A 15,315-nucleotide genomic window follows, 5' to 3' on the forward strand; every position below is an offset into this window, starting at 1 on the left:
GTAAAAGAACTTTATAAACAATAAAATCCAAGGTGCCTGAGTGGCTCAGTTGGTTAAGCGTTCGACTTTGGCTCAGGTCATGATCTCACAGCTCATGAGCTCAAGCCCCACACTGGGCTCTGTGCTGACAGCTAAGAGCTTGAAGCCTGCTTTGGATTCTGTGTGTGTCTCTCTCTGTCTGCCCCTCCCCTGCTCATGCTCTCTCTCTCAAAACTAAAAACTAAAAAAAAAAAAAAAAAATTTTATAAAAAACCCCATAAAATCCTATGGAGAGGGGTGCCCGGGTGGCTTAGTCAGTTAAGCATCTGATTCTGGGTTTCAGCTCAGGCCATGATCTCACAGCTCATGAGTTCAAGCCTCAAGACAGGCTCTGCCCAGAGACTGCCTAGGATTCATTCTCTCTCTCTCTCTCTCTCCATAAGTAAATAAATCTTAGAAAAAAATTTTTTAAAAATTCTATGGATACATTGCTCTCTTGCCTCTCAAACTAGTTTATATCAAAAGGTGTTCAAAGCCACAGGGCAAATACAGCACACCTCCCTTGGAGCTATATTCTCTAATATTCAAGGAATAAAAATGTTTACATTAAAACAAATGTTCATCATTATGAAATCCATATTTGAATCTCTGAGATAAAATGAGATTTTAGAGAAACACTGAGCTTATGTCAGGCTGCTTGGGTAACTCCCCTTTCTGGGCTCAAGTATTCGGAGGAAATGTTTGGGAAGCCCCTATCTGCTAGATTGAACAGAATCAGTCTGGTTTCAGGACCTCCAGTCTGATCTTTCTGATGTCCCTTCCACTCTGTTGACAAACTGCGCATTCCCCTCCCACACCTTTCCCTCTGACGCCTCTGGAAAGGAGGGCTTCATCCTGCCAGTCCCCATCCCTCAAAGCTTAACTCCTATATCCCCTCTCTACAAGACTTTCCCAGATCTTCTCAAGTGGGGTACACATGTTCTCTATACTTATAAAGCCTAGCTGCCTGCACCTAGTGGTAAAGGTATTTACAGACTCACTGTCCCCTGGATCAGACCACAGCCCCTAGTGTGAAAAGCCTGGGTCTCACTCAGTGTGGGTTTCCCTCAGGGCCCAGTGCAGGGCCATGCTCCCTCCTCTTCATTCACACCTCCAGGAGAGCATTCTCCATATGCTAATTCACTCACATATTTGCAGGACACAGAGGTCAAAACATGGTCCCTGCCCTCCAGAAGCTCACAGGCTAATAGGAAACAGTAATAGTCACTTCCCCCAAGTCAAAGCCCTGTCCTCTCTGCTCATCTACCTCCAGTGACAGGCAGCTTGTGATCTAGCAAGGTACCCACTTGTATTGTAGGCAGGCTCTCTCAAATTCTCAGGCTGGAAAAACTGCCAAGACCCAAGTAAATGCCAGAGGTTTTGCTGATTGCATCTACTCTCTCTCACTCATGGTGGATTGTTCCCTTGTGTGTTTTGTCATTTTTGGATTATAAACTCATCTTTAGCAGTAGTTTATCTTTGTGACTTGAAAGCATTTTCATTTCTGTTTCTATGAGGCAACTCTTGGGTATTACAAGTTCATAACCATTTTTAATGTTAGTGCCTAAGCTTACTTAGTGCCTTTGTGGAGTCCCACAACCACAAAAACAGTGAGAACTCAAACCCTAAACCCATAAGAGAGCAGGCCAATGATTACAAAATTCATTTTTCTCAATCCTGAGCGCAGACAAAGCCAGAAAAGTTTCCTCAACATCTACTTGACATGCATGTATTTTTTCTAGGTCGCTCATTTGCCAACAATAAAGCCTTTCTTGGGTCCTAGAATATACGGGCTTCTTAGTGCTAATGCCCTAGTGGGAGCAGGCCCTAAGCCTCACCCCCTGTCCCTACAAGCTCAAGCTGCTTAGTGACTAAGGTTTCACCCTCCCTCGTTCCCTCCCCACCCCAGGGCAAAAAGAGCATCATCTCTCACTTACCTTTCTGGATTCCAGTTCTCGCTTCCTTTTTGGCCCCTGGGGATTCCCCATTACTTTCTTGCAAGCTCAGCTATGTACTTAAAAAGACGTTTGTTATATTTTAACAAGCATTTCTAGGTGTTCTATAGTGGGACGCTTTTCAGGTTATCTATCTGCTGTGACTACGGAAACGAAAGTCAGATCAGAGGGTCTATAATAAGGGCCACCACCTACCTAGACATCTTTCACCCACACTTGGACCTGTCCTCTGTATCAGGCAATGGGAAAGGGCTCAGCAACCAAGCACCCTGCTTAGGTCTCTCACTACCTGCATGACTTTGCACAAGTCACCAAGCCTCTCCAAGTCTCATTTCCCTCATCTATGAGATTCAGGTAACAATAGTACCTGCTTGTTTCTTGTGGGCATTAACAAACAAAATATATGGAAAACACTGTCAAATGTTGCACTACACCTACAAATGTTATTGTCCTAGCAACCTAGCAAGCCCAGGTCAGAATCTCCTTCTTCCCGGTAGCTTCCCCCTCCAACTGGGGATGATCCTTCCTGTCTCTGGTTCCTCACAGGTGTTTCCTAAGACACTTAGATCAGAGTGACTTCTGGGCAGGCCTGTCACCCCGCTAGGCTGCAAGCTCCTCAGTGGAGGAGACTTGTTCTGCCTCGAGCCCGTGTCCCCAGTTCCCAAGCTGGGTCTTGCACAAAGCAGAGCATCAGTAAAGCCATGTGAACACAGGTAAACAATCCCTGCTCTGGAGTGCTACAGCTGGGGGAGACAGACACACAGATAGACAGTGACAGCACGTGACAAAGGGATGTGGGAGCTGTAGAAGCTCAAAGAAGTCCTGACCCAGCCTGCAGTGGAGAGGGGGTTATCGAGAGTTGTCAGGAAAAGCTTTCTGAGGGAAGTAACACTTGAGCAGAGCCTTAGTGGAGAAGATTCAATGGAAACAGGAGCTATCCAGGCAGATCAAGAGAACAGTTTATAGTTAGAAGAATGACATATGCAAAGGCTTGGAAAATCAAGAGAGGTGACCCATCTGGGGAAATGGCAGGTGGTTCAGTGTGCCTGAAGCACAGGTGGGCCAGGGGAGGTGATGGGAGACAGGCAGAGACCAAATGATGGGGGGCTGTCACTAACCTGTATTAGGGTATTATGGCATTGAGCAAGGCCCAAACCAGCACCTTTTTTGGAGTAGGGCAAGGGAGCAGTGGGAGACCGTCACTCACCTTAATGGCCTCCATGACAGGCTCATACAGATCTGGGAAGCCTGGAAACCGGAAGACCATGCAATGGACCAGCTCCGCCAGCTGCTCCAGGCAGCTGGTCCCCGAGTTGGAGTCCTCCTTGACCAGAGAGGCCACCATGGGGGGGATGTGAGGGAGGAGCTGTGAGAGGAGAGGAGGATTAGGCTCAGTACATTTACCACTCATGTGAGCCATGGGTTGGTGGTCAGTGCTGAAAATACCCAGAGCTCCTTGAGGCAGGGAGCTCTTCCACCTGCCACTATCCCCCTTATCTACATGGGACTCCATGCTATGCAGGCAAGTGACTCTTTTCACAATACACATGACCTTGGATATCCTGCCTCAGTCTCTTCATTTGTCAAATGGGATAAATAATTCCTTCCCACACTTGAGAGGAGGCCTGAACCCAAGCCCAGCTGATAAGCTTCAGCCAACTGGCCTTCTAGGAGAGCCTAGCCTGAGTGATCAGGACTACTCTTCTCTCCACCATCATTCTTTCACCAAACACTTACAGGTCAAGCACTTCACCCTCACAATGACTTTATTTGGCAATTATTACTCCCATCTTATAGATGAAGAAATTGAGGTTGGAGAGATTACATAATTTACCAAGAACTTCCCCTATGTGTTATGGGAGAAGTAACACATGTGTCTGTCTGAATCCAAAGCCTGTTTCTTTCCTCTGTGCTACAGAGTGCTAACTTTCAAACCATGGGGGTGCTCTACCATAATGTCCCAGGGATGGACAGAGTCAGCCCACAGGAACTGGGAGCAGGGAGCTCAGGAGAAGGATGCAAATAAACAAGTATCTGTCCAGTCCCTGGAAAGGAACTTGTGGCAGGCTTTTGACAAATATCATCTCATCTAACACTCTCCCACCATCCTAGGGGCTTACCCTGTTCCAAGCCCTCAGAGGTAAACACCTGGCCCAAAGTCACCACATCTGGCAAATGGCAGAGATGGGAATCAATCCCAACTACTCCAATCCCTGGTTCTGTGCTTTTCCCACTGCAGCAAATCATAAAGCATGACATTTATGCCCTGACCAGGAGCCATGAGTATCTAGGGACCCATCTGCAGATCTAGGGAAGAAAGGCAGGAAGGTACCCACCCACCCCCCCTGCCAAGGACTACAAGCTGTCCTTCCCAAGGGACAGCCCCAAAGATAGCAGAAAGGGCCCTGAGCTGGAGGCCACGCCGCCCAGGTGCTGGTCAGCAGCAAGGTATAAGAAAGACAATGGGTCAGAAGTCAGACCAACTTTGCTAGAAATCTTCCCTGTACTGCTCACCAGCTGTGTGTCTGGGACAAGTGATTTAGCCTCCCTAAATTGCAGTTTCCTCAGCTGAAAAACGGAAAAAAGGACAGACTCTCCTTTAGGGCTGACAGTTAATATGTGTCCTGCATTTAGCACTGTGCCTAGCACACAGCAGGCACCCAAAGAACAGTAGCTGACTTCATTCTAGGGCTGTCACTCTACTACGGGCCTGTTGGGAGGCCATGCAAATTCTCTGGCCTTAGTCTCCTAAAAAACTCCCGCAAAATGGAGTCTCAAGTCTCCTCCAGTCCTAATATCCTGGATTTTAAGGTCTTGGGCTTCAAACCCCCAACCCCAACAGAGACAGCATGTCTGCTCTCCACCCAAACCAGTGGGGGATGAAGGGCCGCCCATCCTCAGGCCAGCACGCGGGGCCCTTACCAGGTGGAAGGCTTCATGGGAGTGCTGGAAGGTCAGGAGCATGTACTTGAGGACAGACAAGGCAGCTCCCCGGACAATGGGGTACAGAAGCTTGGAGAAAACCTGGAAGAGAGTCCCTGGTGAGGAGTCCCCCACACCTGGGCCACAGAGGCCAAGTGTAGCCACAGGCCTGAGAGGTGATCAGAGACACCAGAGGCAACAGACCCATGCAAGACCAAGAACACAGACATGCCACAGATCTAGTCGATGGACAGATGGGTAGTAACACAGATATCTGATGGGAGGGATGGATAGACAGACCCAAAGTGACAGACACATATTCTTGAATGAGCAGAGAAATCAATGTGGGAAACCTGAGGCCCACAGAGGGGCAGTGAATTATCCCGGGTCACAGCAAGCTTGGGTGAGAGCCCCAGTGCTCTGCCTCCCAGACCCACACTGCCCCTGGCAAGAGAGAGTGGGAAAAGCTGTAAGCCAGGGCTAGGACAGGGGCCACCAACCTTCTCAATTTTGGCAAGCGAAACCTCAATCAAGATGCTGAACTTCTTAACAGCGGCCAAACCCTTCAACAGTGCAATGATCCACTTGTCAATGTTCTTCCCCAGGGGCCACGACACCCAGTCGATCATCCTGGTGAGGGGAGTGACAATGACACAAGGACCAGGGAGGCCCAAAAGCCTGGGTGGGGGCAGCCCAGGCACTAGCCATGATGTCCTGAGACCCCACACTTATCCGCACCTACACAGAGCAGCCCTGGGGTCCGTGGGATGGACAAGACACCTCTGAGAACTGCAAATGAGCCCAGCACAGGCATCTGGCAGAGACTGGGGCTCCCAGTGCAGCAGGAGGTGGGACAGGCCCTCTCAACAGCCCAAACCTCACTCCCCCGCCACACACGAGGCTGCAGTGGCAGACTAGGGCTTTCAACTGTCTCTGTCTGGACCATGGGGCCCAACCACAGGAGCACTGCCCCAAGGTTGGAAGCTTTGGCTCCAGCAGACCCTTGCCTGTGACCTAGACCACGTCACTTTCTCTAGCCTCAGTTTCCTCCTCTGTAAAATGGGGACAATACCTACCTCACAGGACTGTGGTATGGATTAAAAGAGGTAACAATAGCTAACTCTCATGGTATTAATTCTGCACCAAGCACTACTCCATCTGCCTTACATGTATTAACCCATCTGACCCCCACAAGATAATGCTTGTATGCACACAGCATGAAGCTGCCACATAGAAGGCACTCAGGAAAATGTCACTGTATCATTACTTTTGGACTCAGTAGACTATACTATAAAGAGGTCGAACAACAAAAGAATAAGGTCATAATAATTATGATGGTAATTATCACCACTGCTCTAAGCACTTTACACGTGTTATTTAATCCTTGCAACGACCCCATAAGATGGGTTCAATTACACAACATTTTATAAATGAAGCTGAGACCTACAGAGGTGTAGTAACTTGCCCAAAGTCACACAGGCTAGAAGCAGTAGAGCCAGGACAACTTACTTCTGGAGCCCACACTCTTCCCCACTAAAGACAAGAAATTCAGGAAGGCCCACTGGAGATAGTAGATCTGCACACAGGTATGGAAAGCATGGCAGGGGAAGCATGCCAGGTGAGTGGGATCTACAGGGCCAAAGGCCTGCAGGGAGGAGGGTAGGCAGTATATTCTAGGATCACTGGACCAGCAGGTGGGGCTAGATCACAGGTTCGATGACATTCAAATGAGGTGAGGAGATATGCAAAAGCAATGAGCTGAAAAGCATCCAAACTCCATTTATCATACCTGCCAAACTCAGAATGCACTTCATAATATACTTGCAGCTTCTAGTATGACCCCATGGAAGCCTAACAACTTCTGACACCACCTTTGCTATTACAGAGGGGGAAACGGAGGCTCAAAGAGTTCACTGACTTGTCCGGGATCACAGAGTTGGCAACCAACCTGAGAGCACTGCTAGGGAAAGGCTCTCTGTGTCTCCCACATCCAGTCCTAGGCCGGGCACGGAGCAGGACTCAAAAAAGTATGGATGAATGAAAAAGCATGAGGGCCTGGACCTCCTGACACTAAATCTAGCCCAGCAACCGCACCCAGTATAAGGAGAGAGACCTGATCCCCACCCAGCCTTCAGCCCACCTGCTGATGGCCGTCAGCATCTGAGAGTCTGTCACACTGTCATCATTGCTGAGGTTCCGGACGACACCATCCATTAGCTCCAATGGGAGGTGCTGGACCACGCTGGCCAGGGCGCTAGACGGAGGCTCTTCCTCTGGAATAGGGGAACTGGGATGAGCTTAGCAAGATAGGTAGACGCCTCACCTCCCCCAATACCCCATGCCTTCATGCTGCCAAGGAACTAGGCTAGGCTTCTGAAAAGAGCACAGAGGGGCCACCCCCTTAACTCCTACAGCATCACAGCCTCCAATCCCACCTTAGCTTATTCACTCAACAAACCTTCACGTGCCCTGTACTGGGCACAGAGAAAGCACTGACCACCCCCTCACCACCACCAATTGTACCTATATAGGCAAAATCTGTAAGAAAGGGTAACATTAGGGCTGGCAAGAACAGATAGAAGGGCTGTGTGACTTGAGGGAGGACATTCCAGGTGGAACCACACAAAGGACTAGAGATGAGAAAGAACATTTAGTTATCAAAATCTGTTGTCCAACTGGATAAGAGCTTATACACCTGACCTTGGCTCTCTTTGTCCCACCAGGTGCATTCCTTTCCTCTCAACTGAACAGCCCTATAATCAGGGAAGGCACAGATCTTATTTCACTCGTTTCTACTGTAGTCCAAGTACCACAATTGCCAATGGAGGACCAAGCGTTTACATTTCAGAGTTGAGATGTTCAGGCTTCATCGTGACTCCGGAGCTTCACCTCTGCCTGCTTGGTACACTTTGCCCCTGCTGCTGCCCATCTCTCAAAATCTGAATCGAAAGTCACCCTTCTACAAAACCCACCTGACCCAAAGGGCATGAGGACACCACCCCTTTCCTGTTGTCTCACTCAGACCCTAGTCCTGCTTCTGGCCAGCATGATCTGGGTCCCTCCTTCACCTCACCCAGCAGTCTGCTCCTGAGTGTGCCCATCACGCACCACAGGATAAGACCCACAGCAGGACCCCAGGATAGCCCTAATTAAAGTAAGGAACATTGCATTCCCCCACCTGCGCATTAGCCCCTTACACACACCTGCCACAGGGCACACCAAGCACGGGAACCCGCACCTACAGCCACCTGCCCGGCGCACGTTGGGCTCATGGAGCACACGAGCCCCCACGCCAGCCCCCGCGCACACACACCTGTGCAAGAGATGACGGCAAACAGCTCCTTCAGGCAGGGCAGGATGGCAGCGGGCTGAGTGCGCCACAGCTGCGCCAGGAGCCCGCTCACCTGCTGGGCCTGCTCCAGGAACTCCACGGCGCCCTCCTCGCCCTCGGCCGGACAACGGAAGCGACCCAGGCAGCGCACCAGCTGCTGGCAGAAAAGCAGGCGGTGCGGGCCGTCGGGGACGCAGCGCGGATGCCTCGCCAGTAACCGGGCGACTTGCGCGCAGACCGCGGGCCCCGGGCGCTCACACACCGTGCGCAGCACCTCCCGCCGGAGCAGCGCAAACACCTCGTCGGCCGCGGGCCCCTCGGGTAACAGCTGCAGACCGAGCTGTACGCAGGCGAGAGCACGGGGGCCGGGCGGGCCGGCGCCACCCTGCAGCAGGCGAAGCACGCGGCGCGCGCTAAAGAACTCGGCGAAGACTTCCGGGTGGTGGCGACCGGCCACGTGTAGCAGCTGGCAGCCCACGCGGCGCGGCAGCTCCTCCGCGCCGCCCACGTAGAGGCGCGCGCCCAGCGCCAGCAGCGCCAGGCACTGCTCCCGCTCCAGCGGCTGCCGCGCCGCCTCCAGCACGCGCCGCACCAGGCCCTGCTTCACACTCGCGGGGTACGAGGATGTCACCACCGCCTCCAGGATCTTGTCCATGATGCCGCGCTGCAGGGAACAGGGAGCAGGGTCACACTCTGTCCAGCAGGTCCAGTTCCCCAAGCGAGCCCCCGGAACTAAGACTTGGGGCGAGCAACCACCTCTCTGGGCCTCGGTTTTCTCATTTGTGAAATGGGGCGAGGATACCTGCCTCACTGGGAGGTATGCAATGAAGTAAAACACAATGCCAGGCATGTAATGAGCCCCAGGGAGTTGTCGTTATTGCTGATGAGCCCTTTTAATCTCATAAAGGCAATATCTGAACCTTCCACCCCTTTCCCCACTCTTCTGCCCTCCTCTCCCCAGGCATCCCTGGTGACCTCATCCGCTCTTGGGGCAAGTAGCAGCTGGATATAGAAGCTGTTGTCCAGAACCTTGGCCAAGTCCCATCCTGGGGGGGGGAAGGGAAGGGTCACACACACACACACAAAATCACACCTCCGGGGAGGGAGGGCTTAGGGTCCCAAGGAAGAACTAACAGGGAGATCCCCGCACACTTTATTCTGCCCCAAATCCAGTTCTTGCCATTTCCCAAGTGATCTACACCTTTCGAAGACTCCACGTTTTTGTGTATGCTGTGCCTTTTGCCTGAAACATCCTATCTCCCAGGACCTCCACGACCACCACACATTCACACAGCCAGCCAAACTCCTATTTTCCTTCAGAGCTTACCTCAAACACCCTGTCTTCAGTTAGAATATCCCTGGACCTCCAGGCGTGAATTCATCCCTCACCCTCCATTCCTACAGCCACCTGTAGCCTCTTCCTCCATTATAGCTGGGGTCACATAATTCCCTCCAATAAAGCAGAACATTTCATGTCTGTGTGGCCCTGGCTCCACAGACTTGCACGCTCAAGGCCCTGCCTGCCCCCCCCCCCCCCCCAGCCTGATCCCACACCAGCCCCTCACTCTTGATTCACTGTGTTCTCCCTGCCACTGGGCCCTTTGCATATGCTCCTCCCTCCTTGACTCACCCTGCAGACTTCCGGTTCAAATTCACTTCCTCAAGGAAGCCCTCCCCAACCTCTTTGTCTGGGTCAAACACCCCTGTTAACAATTTCAGGGCACCCTGTCCTTTATAGCACTTATCATGATCACTTGGATGAAGTCAGCCTCCTCCACTATACTATATAGGCTCCTGACAGCAGGAACCATGTCAGTTTTGTTCACTCACCTAGCCCAGTGCCTGATCCGTAGTAGGCATTTGTTGAAGAAACAAATGCAAAATACGGTGAGTTACTGCTACCTTATTCCTCTGAGCCACAATAGCCTTCCCTTTCTCCTCCCTTTGGGCAGTTTCCTGGAAGCCTTTCTCCCAAGCTGACCCACTTTTCTCCTGCTTCTCAAGCTTGTTCACAAAGGTAAAGCTTGTGCTCCTAACATCCAACTTTCAGCTTCTAGAAGACAGCCATTTCTTTGCTTCTTCGTATAATCCCACTCTAGGCAGGACCTGATACAAGGTTCAGCGTCCAGATGTTTAAACTTATTGGCTCCGTAAAAACTATTCTTGAGAGCTGGAGTTGGTGTGAAGACAAGCCAGACATTCACTAAATGAGGAGCCAGAAACTTTTATTCAGAACCACAGATCTTGTGGGCCCCCGACTCTGTGCCAGGCCCTATGGAGATGCTCCCTTCTCTGTTCCGGCTCTTGGCTGAGACCAAGCTTCCATTATGGCACGTGTTACCAAGCAATGGGCCCATTTGTTTAAGTCTCTGTCTCTCTCACAAGGCTGTGAGCTCCTCAGGGCAAGCACTAGGGCTTATTTCTCAGTGGCTGGCATCTCCGAGATTACTGTGGGTGAAGCCAGAGTACAGATCAGTGGTCCCCAAATACTGGCTTGGCTGCCTCAGAGTCACCTGGGTACTTAGTACAAATTCATATGCCTAGGGCCCACTCCAAGCCTCCTGGAATAATGTGTTGAACTCTTTACTCCAAATAAGATTCAACCACAAATGAAGTCTTCTTACCATCACTGTTACTTCTGCTCTCTGAGCCTGGTTCCACCCTGCAGGGTTGTTGTTAAAGCAAATATAAAGTCCTCAGCATGGTGCTGGGCACAGGAAAGTGCTCAGAAGGTATCAGTCCCCTTCACTTTAGAAGCAAAATCCATGCCCTTAGGAATTTCTCGTCCCTAAAAGTCTGGGGGTGGCGGCAAACACGTTGGTCAAGAGTGCCAGTGCAAGGCATAATCTCAAAAGACCTCTTAAAACTGATCTCCCTTCATCCCTGGTCCTTTCTTTCCTAGGCAGTGCTTGTGACCAACCTCCCTTATAGACCGTCCCTGCAAAACCCAACCCCTGCCCTCCAGGCCAGTGGACTTAATATGCTCTCAACCAAGGATGCCAAGAAATCCTGTTACTCAGGCAGCCAAAAGAAGCCCTAATCGATGAGATATTGACATCATGTGTGGAGGAAGAGAACCTGGGGGCAGGCAGAAATGGAGTTCTGGGACTACGGAAGGTTCTGGAAATGGAAAGAAAAACAGATTACGAATGAGGAGTCCTACATTCTAGTGTGACCTTAGGCAAATATTATTTTAGTCTTGCAACTCATTATGTGTCCTTGAGCAGATCACATCATAAGCCTCTTTTCTGCAAAATGGGGATAAATGATATCAGGTTGAACCACATGAAAGCAAAGGGTCAGATGTTGGCAATTTCATATCATTCTACCTGAAACCTACCACATAAGATGGTTTGCACCTGGAAGCTCATCAATAGCGCCATTCTGTGAGGTCTGTGATCTCTGAGGCCAGCCACGCAGCCTCTGTGCAGTCCGTGGCCTGGCCACTCCAAGCAAGCCCTGCCTACCTGCCCCCACTCCCACACAGGCAGTCTGAGGTCAGCTGTCACCATGGTCACCAACTAAACCCACTCAATATCTTGGGTGCATTCATGCAAAAGGGTTTTAGAGGCTTGGAGCTCACCTGACCTCATCACAGGCCACAAAAAGCAGACAAGACAAGGCCTGATTTCCCTAGGGCATGGTTGGAAAAGTGGAGGATGAACAAGAGAGAGGGACACAGCCTTGGCAGGGTGGGATAAGAACCTGCGCTTGGTCTCCCTGGGGGAGGAAGTAGCAGACTGCCAGCATTCCTCAGGGGAGGTTGGATTACTCCTCTAGGCTCTGGACAAGGAGACGGCCTGTCGGTGCTGGCTCTGACCCAAGAGACAGCTGCCCCACACCAAATGCAGCAGCACACAGCAGCCGTAACCTCCCTCAGAAGAGCCTGCATTAAAAGCATGAGGCCCAGGTTCTCTGCTTCTGAATCACCAGGTGACCTTGGGTGAGTCCCTGCCAGGCTCCTCAGTTTTTTCACCTGGAAAATGGAGACCATTTTAGCCCTGGCAGGGAATGGGACAAGGTGTAAAAAAAAAAAATGAGAGCTGGGCAGTCATGAGTCTATTCTTGGGCTATTTCGCACCGAGGGGGGAAACAGACACTGTCCGGGAAGGGGACAAGCAGACACACACTCCGGAACTTGCTGATTCTACCAGGAATTTTATCCATTAGTCCTCACTGCCAACTTAGCATTTCCCCTATCTCTCCCTGAGCTCCAGCAGCACCCAAGATCAGCTCCTCTTTACTTCTTGCCTGGACTAGTGCAGTAGCCTCCTAACTCATCTCCTCATTCCCTGCCTCAATCCATCCTCCAATAGAGGTATGTGTTCTGCAGGATAGAGTCCAGGCTTTGAATCTAGCCCAGGCACTATGCCCCATGGTGCCCATAGCCTTTCACCATTCTGAGGTGCTCTTTCACCATTCTGAGCCTCGGAGCCCCAAAATGGGAGATGACCGCCTAACCACCCCATAGCCTTTCCCCGCCAACGCTGCTGCTCTTCCCCAAGCCCTTGGCTTATACCTCTCAGTCTGACAGTCCCAGCAACCCCCAGTCTGCTCCAGGGCACACACTAAGCATACAGGAACATCACAATCCCTCTCCCTGGAAGGCCCAGATCCTTTAATCTGTCCCTCTCAGATGACCCTTCGCATTTCCACTGTGTATTGACAGGTCTCTGGTCCTGCATGGTGAAGACTGACTCATCTCCACCACCCCCAAAGCACTGTGTCTGGGCGGGGAGTGTGTATAATGTCCTGCCCTGCCCCCACACCCTGGGCCCTAATTCAGGCTTCCTCATCCCTCCCTGGTCTCTCTGACCCACCCACCCTGATAACATCTTCAGATTAACCTCATTAGATGATAAGCTCCATCCTGCCATGCCTTGCTCAGAACTCACAAGGCTCCCTAGCCCCTTCAGCATAAGATCCAAACTCCAGAGCTTGACATTCAAGCCCTTTCTGTGACACCTGGCTGATGGGGGGAAGGGATGGACATGAACTTGACAAACACTGTTTGGTTACAAATCTGAAGGAATTTGCACAGTGGGCTTTTCCTCCTGGCCACCTTTTGGTGATGTCCTCTCTTCTGGGAAAGGCTTCTCCCTTTTCTCTCCTGGCAAATTCTGACTCATCCTCTGATGCCCAGGTCACATGCCCCCTTCTCTGGGAAACCTTTCCTAACCCCTCTGCAATCCAAGTCTCTTTGCTTTTCTCATCCCTCAGCAGTGCCACTGGATTCTAGGTCTATCTTCTCACTAGGCTAGGATCTTCTTTGGAAATAGATCCAATCCCCTATTTGTGCCCTAGTGCCCAGCACAAGACCAGGCAGAGAGGTGAAGGAGTGCTAAGTGCCCAGTGAGAAACATGTGACAGCAAGATGAGATACAACTGAAGATATAACCAGAAAACACCTTCCAGAGACTGGCCCAGTCAGTGCCCTCTCTTCAGCCAGGTCTGGTCTTCCATATCCATAACCCTAAGACTCAAACATCAGCCAAGAAAGTCCCTACAGAGGTCACCAGACAGGACCCAATAGGCTTTAGCCTTTTAAAAATGACTCAAACAACCAAAGCAGAAGGAAAAAACAAAAACTGTTCCTGGTTAGCTCTCAGGCCAAAAGCTCACAGAATCCAATGGGACAGGGGAGGGGGCTTCAGGAAAGTCTCAACCTCTCCCTATCTCAGAGCACAGACGACCCTCCAAGCCCTAAGCCAGTACCTAAGAGTGAAGAAGCCCATTTCTTCTATCTCTGACCCTCACACCCAGTCTTCCTCCTCTGACTCCCCTGGGTGCCAGAGCTGCCTGGGGAGCACTAAGCTGACCCTCCCAGCACCCTCCCCCCACCCAGATCTCTGGACAGCAATATCTGTCTCTGAATTTTTTTAACTTAATTTCTTCTACCTAAGGCAGCCCTGAAAGAATCCCCTTGCCCTACTACTGGGAGGCCCTTGCCTGGGCCACCAAACTGTCTCCTAGAAAGAAAGAAAAAAAAGGGTTTTACTGGTAAAAAGCAACAGCTCTTTTACTGAAGGGGAATGGAAGGAGAGAAAAGAAGAGGGTAGGAGCATATATTCCCTTCTCAGAAACCCACCACAATCACTCATCCCTGCTGGGGCCACCCCTCACATGTCCCCACCCCCACCCCAGGGTTTCTGGAAGGGCGGGGAACCAGGCTAACACACAAGGAGTCTCATGTCTTGTAGAGGGAATATACCCGGGCGAGGTTGCTGAGAACAGAAGCCCATTCCAGGCGGGTGCGACCTCTTAGCCCCCCAGTTTGTGCCCCATCTTAGTCCCACCCTTCCTTCCAGTTATACCGGTGCACTGGCGCCCAGCCCAGGCTGAGGCTGCGGTCCCCACGAAAGGCCGGTGAGCTTCATGGTTGAGGGGGAGGGCAGGATCACCACCAAACACAAGTGATGAAAGAGGATGAAGCCCAGAGAGGGGCAGCTACTCGCCCAAGGTCACACAGCGAGGCCCAAGTTGCACCTGGACCTCCCTTCTCCCAGCCCCAAACTCTGGGAGCCCTTCGCGCGTGCCCAGGGCTCTCGAACCGCCAGGGTGCAGACACTCCCCACAACCTGCACACACGACCCGACCCCCTTACCTCTGGGACCCCGGTGGCCCCTGCCTCAGAGCCAGCTCTTGGGTGGGGCGCTCAGGCCTGGCAGGACTAGTCTAGGCCAGGCTAGGTCAGGGCGAGTCCTCTGCTCCCCCTGGAGTGGGGACGCCCTCCGCCAGGTCCCGCTCAGCAGGCAGGGATGCTGCTTCCACTGCAAAGTCCAAACTCCCCACCCAGCTCTGTACAAGCTTGTACCCAGGGAGCTCGACTCAGCCGCGCGGCCGCTAGGCTGCGGGGCTGCGGGGCTGCGGGGCTGCGGGACGAAGCGTGGGGAGGGGCGAGGTGCGGGAAACGGGGAGGAGCCGGAGCGGGGGCCACCCTGGGAACCGCCACTCAGGCCGCGTCCCCTTTAAGGCCAGCCGGTCTCAGCTCTAGCGGGGGCGGGGCGGGGAGCTGGACGGCTCACTGCAATGCCTCCTGGGAGATGGAGTTTGCGCTAGGCGTGCCGAGCCGCAAAGAGACCAGGGAGA

General features: G+C 51.9%; 1 protein-coding gene across 3 annotated transcripts in view; it reads right to left on the minus strand.

Annotated features, from left to right (window-relative positions):
* USP35 (ubiquitin specific peptidase 35) overlaps window positions 1–15,118 on the minus strand; it is a 57,865-nt gene extending 42,747 nt beyond the window's left edge. Inside the window, exons 1-7 of one of the 3 annotated variants that reach the window (XM_042907281.1) lie at window positions 10,851–11,582; window positions 9,554–9,676; window positions 8,209–8,890; window positions 7,036–7,168; window positions 5,396–5,525; window positions 4,896–4,997; window positions 3,181–3,339 (exon numbers count right to left, since the gene is read on the minus strand). In XM_042907281.1, the coding sequence (XP_042763215.1) occupies window positions 3,181–3,339; window positions 4,896–4,997; window positions 5,396–5,525; window positions 7,036–7,168; window positions 8,209–8,881 (1,197 nt within the window). In that variant the 5' untranslated portion in view covers window positions 8,882–8,890; window positions 9,554–9,676; window positions 10,851–11,582. Of the gene's footprint in view, window positions 1–3,180; window positions 3,340–4,895; window positions 4,998–5,395; window positions 5,526–7,035; window positions 7,169–8,208; window positions 8,891–9,553; window positions 9,677–10,850; window positions 11,583–14,830 lie in introns of those variants that run through there. The other 2 variants (XM_042907282.1, XM_042907280.1) reach the window with 2 other exon arrangements.
* Window positions 15,119–15,315: the final 197 nt, after the last annotated feature.

The sequence above is a fragment of the Panthera leo genome, chromosome D1 (assembly GCF_018350215.1).
Source record: "Panthera leo isolate Ple1 chromosome D1, P.leo_Ple1_pat1.1, whole genome shotgun sequence".
NCBI classification, from domain to species: domain Eukaryota; kingdom Metazoa; phylum Chordata; class Mammalia; order Carnivora; family Felidae; genus Panthera; species Panthera leo.